Source organism: Stegostoma tigrinum, chromosome 1 (assembly GCF_030684315.1).
Source record: "Stegostoma tigrinum isolate sSteTig4 chromosome 1, sSteTig4.hap1, whole genome shotgun sequence".
Lineage (NCBI taxonomy): Eukaryota > Metazoa > Chordata > Chondrichthyes > Orectolobiformes > Stegostomatidae > Stegostoma > Stegostoma tigrinum.
Window position 1 is genome coordinate 29,720,220 of NC_081354.1, and position 16,517 is coordinate 29,736,736.

The 16,517-nt window shown below is 45.6% G+C and overlaps 1 protein-coding gene across 7 annotated transcripts in view; it reads right to left on the reverse strand.

Moving 5' to 3' along the window:
• Positions 1-16,517, reverse strand: part of abhd18 (abhydrolase domain containing 18) — a 98,222-nt gene that overhangs the window by 35,815 nt on the left and 45,890 nt on the right. For all 7 annotated transcript variants that reach the window (XM_059643644.1, XM_059643581.1, XM_059643625.1 and 4 more), the window contains 2 exons: positions 4,424-4,449; positions 1,171-1,309 (listed from right to left, as the gene is read on the reverse strand). In XM_059643644.1, the coding sequence (XP_059499627.1) occupies positions 1,171-1,309; positions 4,424-4,449 (165 nt within the window). The remainder of the gene's footprint in view (positions 1-1,170; positions 1,310-4,423; positions 4,450-16,517) is intronic.

The window sequence follows — 16,517 nt, forward strand, 5'->3', positions numbered from 1 at the left end:
CCGCCACTGAGAACAAATGGTTAGTTTTCCAATTTATGCATTGTTAAGGTACAAGTTAAATGGGTATAAAAGGAAAACTGAGTTAAGAAGTTCAGCTTAGTGAACAAGTCATTGTGTTCATTGTATTTTTAATATATTCCACAACTTAAAAAGTAGAATAACTATTATTATTCACATTCTTTGACTTGTGTAGGAACTTTCATTTGTTTGATCAGCGAGTATTGTAGCGTAATATATTTGGTAAATATCCGGATTTTCAGGTTTCCAAATAAAAATGTTTCTAGTCTCTCCTAAGATCATAATTCTTTAGCTCTAAACTGATGCATTAGAAGAAGTCTAATATCTTACAAAACTAACTCCTCTTGTATCCATACCATTCTTGCCACATTTCTGGTCTGCTTGTGTTCATTCTGCTCCCATTTGATAAAACAATCAAGGTTTTCTGCTCCACCGACATTGCCCTCCAAACCTAAACATTTCTGTACGCTAATGTCTAACCTTTAACTACCCATGTCGTCTTCTTCTGCCTGTATCCCATTCTCTCCCCATCCAGCAATCCCTATCACCCTCCAGGTTTCCAAATGCAAACATGAACTGCAATATTCAAGTTTTTTTTAATATCATGTTAAAATATCATTTTTCATACTTCTACAAAATTCCATCAACTAAACTATTTCAAGAACTAGAGTATGTGTTAATGATGATAATTCAATACAAATTTTCAATATTTTAGGAAAGAAATGGGGTGCATCAGCCTAATGGTAAACTTGGGAGGCTCAATGAAGCTAAGCCACATGAGCAGACAGTCCAGCATTAAAGCCCAGGAGGAAGTAACCTAAGGAAAAATGGAACCAAGAAAGAATGGCAAAACACAAGGGCCCTGGAATCAAAGCAGAAACTGCCAAATCTGACAGCAAGTGTAAGTCAAGAGTAGAGAAGCCAGATATGGACGGGTCAGGTAAACAGTGGCAGAAGTAGAGGGATTGGTCTTTAATAACTAAAAGACCAATAGGTAACAAATCATCTATCCTGAACCACAGTAAAAGAAATATAAAACTTGAACCAAAAAATCACTTTGCACAGTCAATTTGCAGTACTTTCAACCTTTATTTCCTTCAGATATGACATGTTCACACCTTCTATACAGCTTTATGAAATGGTAAAACTTACGTGACCTCCCATTGATATCCCTGTCATTCCCAGAGGTCCATAACCCCCTCTGTCCAACCAATGAAGAAGAGCCGCAGACTCCAGGACTAGAGCTCCTCCCATTACAAATAGATCAGAGACATTCCTTAAACTTGACCTCCTGTCCAGAGAAAGTAAGATGGAACATTTGAAAACATTTAATTGTAGCTTTAAGATTTTTCCCTTCAAACTATCTTGTTAAATATATATGTTAATATCAATATAAAAGAGCACTAGAAATCTCATGAGAAAATTTTCCTTTCCTGAAGGTACAATCATATGCTGCGTTATGATTTGCAGATTTTCTTTTGTGCCTCACGTGGCCAGTCTTGAGGCACGAACATTGACAGTAAGCTTTAGACTAACGGACAATAACACATGCCAACACTGAAGGGTTCAACCCCTTTCCATGCAACATCATAAGCCACAGAAAGGTGGACAGTGTCAGCAAGCTGGCTTACCTTTCCCTTTCTGATTTCAGATATGTGGACGCGACTGCACCACTTCTGTTGTTACACAAACTACTGCTGTACTGTCAATATAAAAGATTCTGAATTCAAATTTTTCCCAATGTCCTAAATAAGACAGCATAACTACTGAAAACATGGATTAAAGTGATAATTTTTTTCTCATAAGTTAGACTTCATAAAGGATTAGCTGTGTTCATTTTGTTGACCTGTTCCATTCACTCATTTCAACCATGATCCGTCTTCCAGACATAAACAGGCAACTCAATATATCTGAATCTTCACAATTTCTAATGTTCTGCAGAGATGGAATTTGGAAACTATGCTATCTAGAATACGATTAAACAGATTCCCAGCACAAAGTGCTAACTAAACTGATTATATCCAATTAGAAATTCTAAGGTTTGCTGGCCATGTTTAATCACCTGACAAAGGAATACTGCTTTGAAAGCTTGTGACGCCAAATAAACCTATTGCACTATAATCTGGTGTTGTGTGACTTCTGTCTGTGTCCACCCCCAGTACCTCCACATCATGACTACCAATAAAACATACAATGCTACTTCTTCTGTTAAAATAAAAACAGAAACAATCATAAATTCTCTGCTTTACTGCGAGTTTGAGTTAATGCTTTGACCCACTGAAAGACAGGGGAATGAATTCTAAGTTTGCAAGGCAAGCACACAAAACTGAGGCATTAACCCTGAAGAACAAAACTTCCTGCTCCACTACAAAAATTGTTTTTTGTTTTTCTCCAAATTTAATTGTTGAAAGAGACCGCAATCTGGAGAGATTCACAATAAAATAAAACATAAGAACTGATTAAGAATTTCAGTGATCCATTGTTTAAAAGAATAGGCTTAAATTGAGAACAGAGCATTGTGGGCGCAAACTACGAATTATCTCACAATAAGACACGTGTTGTGAAGTGACAGAAATCCGCCCAGCCCAAACCAATACAGATGCATAATCAATAAAAGCAGAAAAAGAAGTATACCTTAGCATTATATATGAAAATTTATAACATGTTATCATTGAGAAAATTGGATTGTAAAGTTAAGGCAAACAACTTTTAGTTTTAACACCATTAAGGTGATTTTGTTTTTTAAAGGTGTCAGAAAGTCATAATATTACTTTCAAGAAAGCAGGTAACTTGAGCTAAATTAATAGATAAACTACTTGGAGAATTAATTGATGTAATATTTACAAACAGAGCTTCTGTGACACAGAAATGGACAAAGTAAGGGCCACAATTAGGTTTCAGTCAAGAAAAGCAGTTTAGTCGCCAATAGCAAATGTTTGTCACGTCATCGAGTTAAGAAGGAAATTCCAGAGTTAAGATAGGAATGACTGTAAAGGATATTGCTGGGAAAAGGTTGAATCTTTATTCTTGCTGTTTTATGTTATGATCTTTCTAAATTATCACACACAAAAATATATCTTTTATTGTGTTCTTTTATTTAGAGAATGTCGGCAACCTCATGTAAACTTGTTCACTGATTGAATACCATGACAAAGTGCAAAAAATAAAATTTCTAATCTATAACAACAAACAGAGAAAGCTGAAGAAATTCAATAGATCTGGCTCTCCACATATGGAGCCAAAAACAATGTTAACGTTGCACTTATTATAATGATCCATGAAATCAGATTTCTTGCCAAGATCTGATGTCTTCAGTATCACCATCTGCTGAATCATAATAATGTCCAATTTTCTCTGTTAAAACTTAATGTCAAGAAAAAATGAAAGTGGGAATCAGGAGAATTTTCTCAAAATTGGTTAGGGGAGAAATTATCTAACTTGCAAGTCATGTGTTGTGGTAGTTATACAGGGCTTAGGTGAGGCCACACCTAGAATATTGTGTGCAGTTTGGTTTCCTTTTCCGAGGAAGGATGCTCTTGCTCTCGAGGGAGTGCAGCGAAGGTTTACCAGGCTGATTCCAGGGATGGTGGAACTTGCGAATGAAGAGAGATTGACTAAGCTGGGATTGTTTTTGCTGGAGTTCAGACAAATGAGGGGTGGCGGCGGGGGGGTGGGGGGGGGGGGGGTGGTGGTGTTCTCAGGGGGAGGGCCCTGTTAAAATTTTAATAGGATTAGACAAGATAAATGCAGGGAGGATGCTCCCAATGGTGACTGTGACCAGAACCAGGATCACAGTCTGAAGATTTGGGGTAGACCATTTAGGACGGAGATGAGGAGATACTTCTTCACTCAAAAGGGTGGTAAGCCTGTGAAATTCATTTCCATAGGAAGTAATTGATGCAAAATCATTGAATATATTAGAGTGGCAGGTAGCATTTGGAGTGAATAGGAACAAAGGCTATGGAGGGAAAGCAGGATTACGCTATTGAGTTGGACAATCAGCCATGATCGTGGTGAATGGCAGAGCACACTCAAAGAGCCGAATGGCCTCCTCCTGCTCCTATCTTCTATGTTTTTGTGTTATGGACATTGACACAAATAGGGTGATGGGTCACAGTGGGGAAATCCTGACCACATTAAGACAAAATACTCTAATTCAATTTCTCAGAAGTAATCCAAGGGAGTTAAAGAATTGAAGCATTAGATACCTGAACACCAAAGAATGAAGATTCTCATTCAGAATTATGTCTGTACGTAAACAATTTAGCATTTTTAGTAATAAGAATGATCAAAATTTGAGCATGGTTAGAGAAAAGCAAAGGTGTCCAATTTCCTGGGAGGAGAGACAGAGAATAAACATGAGCAGACACAAGAGTACTGAAGCACATATTAATAAAATACTTACATTTGATCTTTAGGTTTTCTGTAGCCATGTAAAATTACTGTCAAGGAAAGTAGTTCATTTCAATACTTATTTTAAAATATATACAGTGGGGATAAAGGATTTAAAGAAATTTTAATATACACTAAACAGACAAAAAGTATATCAATAACTCAGATCAGGACACTTAAGTGTAATTTATCCAATTTGCTGACAAAGTTAGGTGGGTAAGTTAGGAGGTGGACTCAGACTATAGAGGGATAAACAAGTTGGATGAATGGATAAGAAAGAATATAGTGGATGTAAAACAATGTAGAGAAGTATGACATTATTGACTTTGGTGGAACATTTTTTTAAAAAGCTTTTCAAATGATAAGATATTGAAAATTGATTGCATTCATAAGGACGTGTGTGCTTGGACATGGATTACAAAATTAACATTCAGCGATAGCAAAACAATTAGGAAAGAAAATAGCATATTAGCTGAAGGGTGGATTTGGGTACAGAAGTAATAAAAAAAGTCTAACTGCAATTAGAGAAGATAATGATGAGGGTATGCATGGAATTGCATGCAGAGTTTTAGTGTCCTTACCCAAAGGAGGATGCACATTCCCCAGAAGAGGTGCAAATGTAATGGAGCTGGACCAATAAAGACAGTCAAATAGCATTAGAGGAGCAAGAAAGTCAAAGTTTTGGGCAAAAACCCTTCATCAAGGCTGGGGAAGGGGAGGGGAGGGGAGCTCAGAAACAAATGGAGGGGGGAGGGGCTTGGGATAGGGAGGTGGGATGTGACAGATGGATGCAGATAAGGGATTATAGTGATTGGTCACTGGGAGGGGTGGATTGGGTCGGTGAGTAGGAACATGGACAGGTAAGGTAAGGTCAGGTCAGGAAGGCAGGATATGGGATAAGGCTGTGGGTGGAGGGATTTTGAAGCTGGTGAAGTCAATATTCAGGCCCTTGGGCTATAAGCTCCCAAGGCAAAATATCAGGTATTGTTCCTCCAGTTTGCATTTGGCCTCACTCTGACAATGGAACAGGCCAAGGATGATATGTCACCAGGGGAGTGGGAGAAGGAATTAAAATGTTTGGCAACCAGAATATCAGCTTGTTTGGTTCATTCAGAGTTCAGATAATCCACGAACTGGTCCCTTAGTCTAAGGTTCAGTATCCCTGACATAGAGGAGACCACATTGGGAGCAACGGATGCAATAAATCAGGTTGGATGAGGTGCAGATTAATCTCTGGCAGATCTGGAAGAATTGTTTGAGGCCTTGGAAGAAGGTGACAGGGGAGGTGTAGCACCTCGTGCGGTTGCAGGGTGTGATGGAGAGGTTGGTTGGGAGTATAGAGCTGATGAGGGAGCCACAAAGTGAACGGTCCCTCCTGAAAGCAGACAGGGGTGGGAAAGGAAACATCTTTCTGGTGATGGGGTCCGATTGTAGGTGGCGGAAATGTTGGAGGATGATGCATTGGATTACGTGAAGACTAGGGGGAACTCTATTCTTATTGTTGTTGGGGGGGGGGGGTTTGAGGGCAGCAGTGCGGGATAATCGGGGAGATGCAGTTGAGGCCATCCTTAATTACAGTGGAAGGGAAACTATGGTCTCTGTCTGGGAGAAGAATGTTTCATCCTGCAAAGGAGATGTAGCAGAAGCAGAGGAATTGAGAGTTTGGGATCGCACTTTTGCAGGAGAATAAGTAACAGGACATATTGTCAAGGTAGTTGAGAGTTGTGGGCTTGAAATAGATGTCAGTGGGAGTCAACTCTGGCCTCCAGCATCTGCAGTCCTTACTATCCTGAGGTAAAAATGTACACTGACTGGTTTCTGTAATGAGCAGATCGACCAATTAGCAAAGACTGTATATTTGCTGGAGTTTGGAGGAGTGATGGGTGATTTAACTGAAATATCAAATTCTCAATGAACATGAAGGTAGATACTAAGACGAATTTTCCCTTGGCTTAGACAGCAAGAACATAGGGGTCAAGATTTTACCAACACTGTGGAGATGGGCTGGGAGGCAGAAGGCTAGAAAAATCATAGTGGGAAGCTTCCAATTATCCTGAGATATTCTGAAATGTGGAAATAGAAGTAGCTCTGCCAACCAATTTACAGAGGCCACTGGCAGTTAAGAGAACAGCTGTTTCAATCTCACTGCTTGGTCATGCCAGATATTTCATCTTTATGGTCATACATGGCCAGCAAAACTCTGGCCATAGGTTTAAAGACGTATTCAGCAACTTGGGATTGAAATACTGAAATTAAGATACATTTCTTTACTCAGAAGTGTTGCGAATCATTGAAATTTTCTATTGTAGAGAGCTTTGGATATTCACTTATCAAGTGGCTCAAGGGAGAAATCAATAAATGTTCGGAAATTATGGAAATCAAAGGATATGAGCTAGTGTGGGAAAGTGGAGTAAGAATATAAGAAATAGGAACAAGAGTTGGCCATTCGGCTTCTTGAGTCTGCTCCACCATTCCACATGGTCATCGCTGATGCAACATTCTTCACTCCAATTTACTGCATTTCCCCACAACGCTTGATTCCTCTACTAATCAAGAAATCGATCTATCTCCCTCATCCTTGAATATACATAAAGTCTCTGCCCCACAGCTCTCTGTGGCACCAAGTTCCAAGACTCAACCCTTATCTCAGTCTTAACCTAGTGCCCCTTTGTTTTGAAACCATGCCCTCTGGTCTCATTCTTTCCTGTGAGGGGAACATCATCTCAGCATTTACCCTGTCAAGCTCCTTGAAAATCCTATAATGAGATCACGTCTCATTCTTCTAAATTACAATGAGTCCCAACCCATTTAGCCTTTCCTCTTAAAACAATCCCTCCATACGGGGATCATCCTCATGAGTCTTCTTCGAATTGCCTTCAATGAAATATCTTTAATGTAGAGGCATTTTTATAAAGCCAAGCTTGTTGAATGGCACAAGAGGGCTGAAATAGTCTCCTCGTGTTGCTAGGAACAGGAACAGGCCATTCAGCCGAGTCTGTTTCAACATTCAATGAGATCATGACTAATCCATGGCCTGACTTCATATACCTGCCTTTGGCCCAAATTCCTCAATATCTTTGCTTAACAGAAGTTTATCTCAGATTTAAAATTAACTGGTTTAGCATTAAACATGGTTGTTGGAAGACAGTTCCAAACCTCCTCTATCCTTTGTGTGTAGAAATGTTTCCTAACATCTCTCCGGAATGGTCTGGCCCTATTTCTCAGATTATGCCTCCTAGTTTTCGAATTCCCAACCACTGGAAGCAGTTTATCTTTATCTACCCTGACCTTTTCTGCTCATTTTTGAAGAGTTCAATCAGATCACCCTTTCATTGCTTAAATATTCAGGAAACAAGCCTAATTTATATAATCTCTCCTCATAACTTAACCCCTAAAGTTTAGGTTTCAACTCCAAACGCTTCTATCTTAGTCATCAGTCTCTTATGTGGGACTTTATCAAATAATTTCCAGAAGTCCACATAAACAACATCCAAAAGAACTTCCCCAAGCGGGTTTTGAGAAGATTTGTAGCTCAGGTTGAGGTTCTGGATGTGAGTTTGCTCACTGAGCTGGAAGGTTCGTTTTCAGACGTTTTGTCACTTTTTTTTATTTGAAAAAATATACTTTATTCATACGATGTACAAAAAATAAAACATTTATACACCTACCCAGTCATGCAAGCCGCTCCGGGTTACCCAGGGGGTATGTACACCAACTAAAGGAATAAAAAACAAACGAAGAAGAAAAAGAAACAAAGCAAAGAAAAAACCCCGGCAGTCGTCACCTCGCACAGTCCCAGTTGGCCCCCTGACCAGATGGGGAAGGCGCCAGCCGGGCCCAGTTACCAGATAGGGCCCTTTTTTCTATTCTGGTCAAAGGGTTTCATACCGTGGTCTTTCCCCACCGCGCCTTGCGGCGGCTGCCCCAAGCTTTAGCGCGTCCCTCAGCACGGAGTCCTGGACCTTGGAGTTCGCCAGTCTGCAACACTCAGTCAGGGTCAGCTCCTTCAGCTGGCAGACCAGCAAGTTGCAGGCAGACCAAAGAGCGTCTTTCACCGCATTGATGGTCCTCCAGGCGCAGTTGATGTTGGTCTCGGCGTCCGTCCCGGGAAACAGCCCGTACAGCACGGAGTCCCGCGTCACGGAGCTGCTCGGGACGAACCTCGACAAATACCACTGCATCCCCCTCCAGACCTCCTGCGCATAGGCACACTCCAGAGGAGGTGATCGACAGTCTCGTCCCCCCCCGCAGCCACCTCGAGGGCAGCGTGCGGTGGCACAGAGATTCCAGGCATGCATAAAGGATCTCACTGGCAGACCCCCTCTCACCGCCAGCCAAGCAATGTCCTTGTGCTTGTTTGAAAGTTCTGGCGATGAGGCATTCTGCCAAACAACTTTGGCAGTCTGCGTGGGGAACCACACGACGGGATCCACCCTCTTCTTTTCCTGAAGGGTCTCGAGGATACTACGTGCTGACCACTGCCTGACGGCCTTGTGGTCAAAGGTGTTTCCTTTCAAAAATTTCTCCACGAAGGACAGGTGGTACAGAACGGTCCAACTACTCGGAGCGTTCTGCGGCAAGGAGGCCAGGCCCATCCTTCGCAACACCAGGGACAGGTAGAACCTCAGTAAGTAGTGACACTTGGTGTTTGCGTACTGAGGATCTACGCACAGCTTGATGCAGCCGCACACAAAAGTAGCCATCAGGGCGAGGGTGGTGTTCGGTACGCCCTTTCCCCCATTTCCCAGGTCTTTGTACATGGTGTCGCTGCGTACTCGGTCCATCCTCGACCCCCAAATGAAGTGGAAGATGGCCTGGGTGACCGCAGCGGCGCAGGTCCAGGGAATAGGCCAGGCCTGCGCCACATACAACAGTACTGAAAGCCCCTCGCACCTGACAACCGGGTTCTTACCCGTGATGGAGGGGGACCGGAGCGTCCACCTGCCCAGCTTCTGCTTCAATTTGGTGATACGCTCCTCCCAAGTCTTAGTGCACGCACCAGCTCCACCGAACCAAACACCCAGCACCTTCAGGTAGTCTGTCCTGACGGTGAAGGGGATGAAGGAGCGGTTGTCCCAGTTCCCGAAGAACATGACCTCGCTCTTACCCCTATTGACTTTGGCACCTGAGGCCAGTTCAAACTGGCCGCAGATGTCCAACAGCCTACTGACCAACCGACGATCGGTGCAGAAGACGGCGACATCATCCATGTACAGGGAGGTCTTGACCTGCAGGCCTCCGCTGCCTGGGATAGTCACGCCCTTCAGGCTCACGTCCTTCCTGTTGGATGCGAAGGGCTCCACACAGAACACGAACAAGGCAGGAGAGAGCGGGCAGCCCTGCCCAACTCCAGATCTGACAGGAAAACTGTCCAATTCCCACCCGTTGATCGAGACTGCGCTAACGATGTTGGCGTGGAGCAGCCGGATCCAATTGCAGATGCCCTCCCCAAACCCCAATTTGGAGAGGACGTCCCTCATGTAAGCATGAGAGACCCTGTCGAAGGCCTTCTCCTGGTCCAGGCTGACGAGGCAGGTGTCCACCCGCCTGTCCTGTACGTAGGCGATCGTATCCCTGATGAGCGCGAGGCTCTCAGCGATCTTCCTGCCCGGCACAGCACAGGTTTGGTCAGGGTGAATCACTGACTCCAGGACAGACCTGACCCGGTTGGCAATGACCTTGGCCAGGATTTTGTAGTCCACGTTCAAAAGTGAAATGGGACGCCAATTCTTAATTTCTTCCCTCTCCCCCTTCCTCTTGTAAATGAGGGTGATGATGCCCTTCCTCATGGACTTGCACATTTCCCCTGCCCGAAGCGCACTATCATACACCTCCAGCAGGTCCTGGCCGACCAGGCCCCACAGAGCGGAATACAGCTCGACCGGTAAGCCGTCGCTTCCGGGAGTCCTATTCCTCTGCAAGGACTTGAGGGCTCTGGCCAGCTCGTCCAGGGATATCGGCCGGTCCAGCCACTCCCTCGTGCCGTCGTCTAAGACCTCCGTGATAGACGACAGGAACGACTCGGAGGCCGTGCTGTCCGTGGGCTTCGTGTCGTACAGTCCGGCATAGAAGGATCTGCTGATCCTCAAAATGTCGGGCCGAGACGACGTCACCGAGCCGTCGTCCTCCTTCAGCCGGCTAAGCACAGAGCTCTCTTTGTGCACCTTCTGAAAGAAGAAACGCGAGCACGTCTCGTCCTGCTCCACGGAGTGGACCCTGGACCGGAAGATTATCCGGGAGGCCTCTGCGGCGAAGAGCGAGGCTTGCTGGCCCCTCACCTCGCGGAGATCCTCCGTGACATCGACCCCCATCAACTGCAGAAGGAGCAGGTTCTGCACCCTTTTCTGGAGTCGCGACAGCTTTCCCCGCCTCTCTCTTGCCTTCTGAACACCCTTGAGGACAAAGAACCTCTTGATGTTCTCCTTCACCGTCTCCCACCAGTCGCCTGGAGACTCAAAGAGGGGTTTCACGGTTCTCCAACCGGCGTACTCCCTCTTAAGCTCCTCGACGTTCTCTGGGGACAACAGAGTCGTGTTGAGCTTCCACGTCCCCTTGCCGGCCAGCTGGTCGTCCTGTAAGTGACAGTCAGCCAGCAGGAGGCAGTGGTCAGAGAAGAACACCGGCTCGACGCCGGTGGACCTGACCGAGAACGTCCGTGACACAAACAGGAAGTCTATCCTTGAGCGGATAGACCCGTCTGGCCGCGACCAGGTGTACCTCTGCTGCGCTCCGTCTGCAGGGGTGCTGAAGACGTCGAGCAGCTTGGCGTCCTTCACCGTGCCCATCAGGAATCTGGATGTGACGTCCAGTTGACTCCCCCCACCCGCTGTCCCCACGCCGGATCTTCCATCTGCATCAAATGATGCAGTTGAAGTCTCCGCCTAGGATGACCGGCCTGGACGTAGCCAGCAGGGGTGGAAGCCGCTGCAGGACGGCCAACCGCTCACTCCGTACCGCTGGGGCGTACACGTTGATCAGCCTCAGGGGAGCGTTCCTGTAGGTGATGTCAGCCACTAGGAGGCGCCCCCCCACCACCTCCTGAACTTGAGAGATGGTGAAGTTGCGCCCTCGCAGCAGAATAGCCAGGCCCGAGGAGCGACAGTCGTTACCCGCCCGACCAGATCGAAGGCCCACAGGTCCAGGCGCCGGACCATTTCCCGTACCTGCCGAGGTGCAGTATCCCGCACTCCTGCAGAAACAGGAGGTCCGCCTTGATGGTGGTCAGGTAGGCCAACGTGGATACACATCTCGCGGTTGACTTGATGCTGCGTACATTAATGCTCGCAACTCGTACCCTCATTGTGGGCAGTGACCGCAGTACCCTCCCCAAGTCCAAGGTCCAGCCCCTCCATCTGTCCCTTCATGCCCATTGCGCGGGTTAACTGCTGGACGCTCTCCGGGCTCAGGAAACCGTCCGTGCTGCCTTCCGGGTGGCATCCCCCCGTCAGGGGTGCGGAGGCAGGAGGGTCCGGCTCCGGGTCAGGCTGGGGACGCGCTGTTTCCTCCTTCCCGCCTGGACGTTCCGGGGGGCCCTCCAGTGCTCCAGCGGCACTTGACTGGGTGTCGGAGAGAGCCTCAGGACGCCTCCCGTCACCTGGAAGCGGGGTGCTGCTTTCCTTCCCCCTCGAGACCTTTAACTTCTGCTTCGGGTGGGCCCTCTCCGAATCCTCCTCGTCAGAGGAGCTCTTATAACCCCCCTGTAGCTGCCTCTTCCCGCCGGATGGTTGCGGTTCCTGGGCCCGTCGACGCACCTTCCTCCTCGCCTTCCGGACTGTTGTCCACTCCCCTGGGTCACCTGTCGCCGCCTCCATTGGCTCCGGGTTGTCCGTGGGGATCGGAGCCTGCAGGGGCGCTTTGCTGGCCTCGGGCCCATCCTGCAGGGCTGGGCCCTCCTGCACAGCCTGGCCCTCCTGCACATTAGTGGGGTCCTTGCTGGGCCCTGGTGCCTTCCTCTCCTCCGGGGGGGCTGGCCCCTCATTTCCCCTGCCGGCGACCTGGGCGTAGGTGGTACCCCGCCGTGGGCATGCCCTATAGAAGTGGCCCGCTTCCCCGCAAAGGTTGCAGCTTCTCTCTCGTGGGCAATCCTTTGCAAGGTGTCCCTCCTCCCTGCAGTTCCTGCAGATGGTGGCTTCGCAGTCGGCCGCCATGTGACCTGACCTACCACATGCATGGCAGACTTTAGGTTGCCCTGCATAGGTCAGGTAGCCCCTGCTCCCGCCGATCGCGAAGCTGGACGGTGGGTGTGCGACATTCCCGTCTGCGCCCATCCTCAGCGTCACCTTGACCTGCCTCTTACTCGTCCAGATGCCAAAGGGGTCCACGATGTCAGTTAGGCCCCCTTCCACCTTCACATACCTTCCGAGGAAGATCAGGACATCAACTGCTGGCACATGCGGGTTGTACATGTGCACAGTCACCATACGGCTCCTCTGCGCTGGCATCACAACAGTGGGACAGCGGTCAGTACAGAGAGGGGACCCTCACCTCCTTTCTCCTTGAAAACCTCCAGGAAGCGTTCACAAAGCTTGGCACTCCTGAAGGTCACGTCGTAAAAACCTCCTCCGGGGAAATCCTGCAGGCAGTAAACGTCCGCAGCAGCGAACCCACAACAGTCCAACAGGACCCTCTTCACGAAGAAGGTGCGGTCCACAGGTGCACCTTCATCCACCTTCTTTACAGAAACATGGATGGTGTTCCAGACCCCCTGACCTAGGGCACGAGCACTTGCCGCAGCCATCGTTGCAGGTTGGCTGCTCCCCGAACCAGCGTTAGGCCGAAGCCAGCATTCAGATCCACTGGTCGCAAGGGTGCACAGCCAACCCGACGTCCTCCTTTCACCTCCAAGACAGCACTCTCCTCCTATCGGTCCACAAGAGAGCGGTTCTTTATTTTGTTCCAGATGTAAGCTGGTTCACTGAGCTTGAAGGTTTGTTCCCAGACGTTTCGTCACCATTCTAGGTAACATCATCAGTGAGCCTCCGACGAAGCGCTGGTGTTATGTCCCGCTTTCTATTTATCTGTTTAGGTTTCCTTGGGTTGGTGATGTCATTTACATGTGCTGGTGATGTCATTTCCTGTTCATGACATCACAAATGCAGAAAATGACATCACCAACCCAAGGAAACCTAAACAGATAAATAGAAAGCAGGACATAACACCAGTGCTTCGTCGGAGGCTCACTGATGATGTTACCTAGAATGGTGACGAAACGTCTGAAAACTAACCTTCCAGCTCACTAAGCAAACTCACATCCAGAGACTTTCCCCTGTCCTTATTCATCTCTTCAAAATATTCAATGAGGTTTGTCAAGAATGCACTACCTGCCATGAATTCATAGCAGCTCTCGGACTCAAAATTTGAGGTGTTCAGTCATCTTATCCTTGATTGTAAACACCAACAATTTCCCCGCCATAGATGTTAGACTAATTGGTCTATAAGTCCCCTGGCTTTCCTCTTTCACCCTTCTTAAAAAGCCGAGTGATACGTGCAATTTTCCAATCCAGAGAGATGCAAAATGTGCTGCACCTGCACACTTACAACATTTATACTGTCCCTTACCTCTTCAGTTGTCCCTAGCAGTTCATTTACCTGTAAAGTGGAGCTTTCACCTCTCAAAAGTATAAACTGATTCTGTATTGCATTAAATGTTTATTTTTGTGTTTTCTCTGGACAAAGTGATTGACTGAGCAAATACACAATGCAATCGATAAAAGTGAGGTAATCGACTTTGGTACAAAAAGTAGAAAGGCAGATTACTATTTGAATGGCTGTAAATTGAGAGGGAGGGATATGCAATGTGACATGGCTGTCCTCATGCACCAGTTGCTGAAAGTAAGTGTGCAGCTGCAGCAGGCAGTAAGGAAGGCAAATTGAATGTTGGCCTCAGCAAGAAGATTACAGCACAGGTGCAAGCACATCTTGCTACAATTATACACAGCATTGCTGAGGCCACACCTAGAATATCATGTGCTGCTTTGGTCTCTATCTGAGGAAGGACGTTCTTGCCATTGTGGGAGTGCAGCAAAGGTTTATCCAGTTGATTCCTGGGATGGCAGGTGTGGCAAATGAGGAGAGATTAAGTTAGTTAGGATTATATTCATTGGAATTTATAAGAATGAGAGGGGAATCTTACAGAAACATAAAATTCTAACAGGACTAGACATATTAAATACAGGAAGGATGTTCCCAATGTTTGGGGGAATCCAGAACCAGGGGTCATAGTTTACAAATAAGGGGTAAAACATTTAGGACTGAAATGAGGAGAAATTTCTCCACCCAGAGAATGGTGAGCCTGTGGAATTCACTACCACAAAGTTGTCAAGGCCAAAACATTATGTTTTCACGAGGCAGATAGATAAAGCTGATGTGGCTAAGGGACCAAGGGATTCAGGTGAAGGATGAGGTATTGAGACTGATGACCAACCATGATTATATTGAATGGCAAAGCAGGCTCAAGGGGTTGAATGGCCTACTCCTGCTTCTGCTCCTATCATCTATGTTTCTATGTTAACCATCCTCTACTGTTCTTCAGTTATTTTACCCATAGGCAGATTTTCCCAGTTGACTGTGGACAGTCTATGTCTTAACTCATTAAAGTCAGCCATATCTAAATCTAAAATTCTAATAGCTGATTCATGCTTTTCACCTTCAAAAGCTACATTAAACTTGATCATGTTATGATTATTATTTGATAAATGTTCACACACAATTAGGTAACTAATTAAATCTGGCTCATTACTAAATCCAATATTGCTTGCCCCTTGTTGCATCCAAGACATATTGCAACAGGAAACTATACCAGACACAGTCCAGAAATACAGTACCTTTCTAACAGGTGCTTGTCCTATTCTCCCAATCTTGGTTAAAGTTAAAATCCCCCCTTAACATGACACTGTCTTTGCTACACTCTTGCCTAATTCTGCATTTATACAATCTAGCACTTCAGAGCTACAACCAGGATGTCTATACACAACACCTTGGACATGTGTATACTTAAAGTTGGAGGGTACATCAATCCCTATCATACCTGCTATAAGTAACAAGATTATTAATATCAAAACAGATAATTTAAATAGCTGTATTTCTTTTTTTTAAATGAGACACTCAGACTTAATGGAAGCAAGAAATTGGCAAAAGTTCAAAGCCAAGCCAATTGAAAAAATTCCTCCTCAAATCTTGATAATGAGGAGCTATCTGGGTCTTCAAAAATAGCTAACACTACCAAATGTTGATTATCTTGTTTATTATGTGTTTTTAAAAAAAAAGACTGCACCTGCCTGCTTCACCCAACTCTCAAGCCAATACAAACAGACTGAAGGTTACTGTATAGACACATGATCATATACTCCGCGGAGCACTGTGACTCTGACACTGTTTTGAAAAACAGACTGAAATGTGCTGGAACTAAACATTAGTTGGATAACTGTCAGTTGTTTTCAAAGTCATAAAGAAGTTTAGAATTTGGGTGTTTTATTTATTTATTACTGTGCAGTCAAAAGAATAAACAGATTAACAGTTCAAAGATAGTAGGAGCTCCTGATGCTGGAGAATCTGAGATAACAAAGTTTAGAGGTGAATGAACACAGCAGGCCAAGCAGCATCAGAGGAGCAGAATGGCTGATGTTTCAGGTCGGGACCCTTTTCTGAAGAAGGGTCCAGACCCGAAACGTCAGCTTTCCTGCTCCTTTGATGCTGCCTGGCCTGCTGTGTTCATCCAGCTCTACACATTGTTCTCTGTTTTAACAGTTCAGGCTAGCCCAAAGCAAAACATAGTCATTTGAGTGCTGTGACATCAAACAGTTTCACTGCCTCATTCCTTGGAGAAGCCAATTTCAGAGACACTGTTCACATTGTTCAGTCTTCATTCAGTGTCTAGTGTTCCTACTGTCTGATAGCCAAGCAATGCACTGGTAATGATCTGCGAGCAAATGCCTATACATTTGCATCATCTGAGAAACACTCACATAATAAAGAGTCAAGTGAACTCAAAGTAACAAAATCTAGAACGAATGCAAATAAAATTACTGTCAAACCATCACAGTACAAACAATACTTTTTTTGAAAGGAACAGGTTTCATAGGTTGATTATTCTCTCCTTCATGCATTTA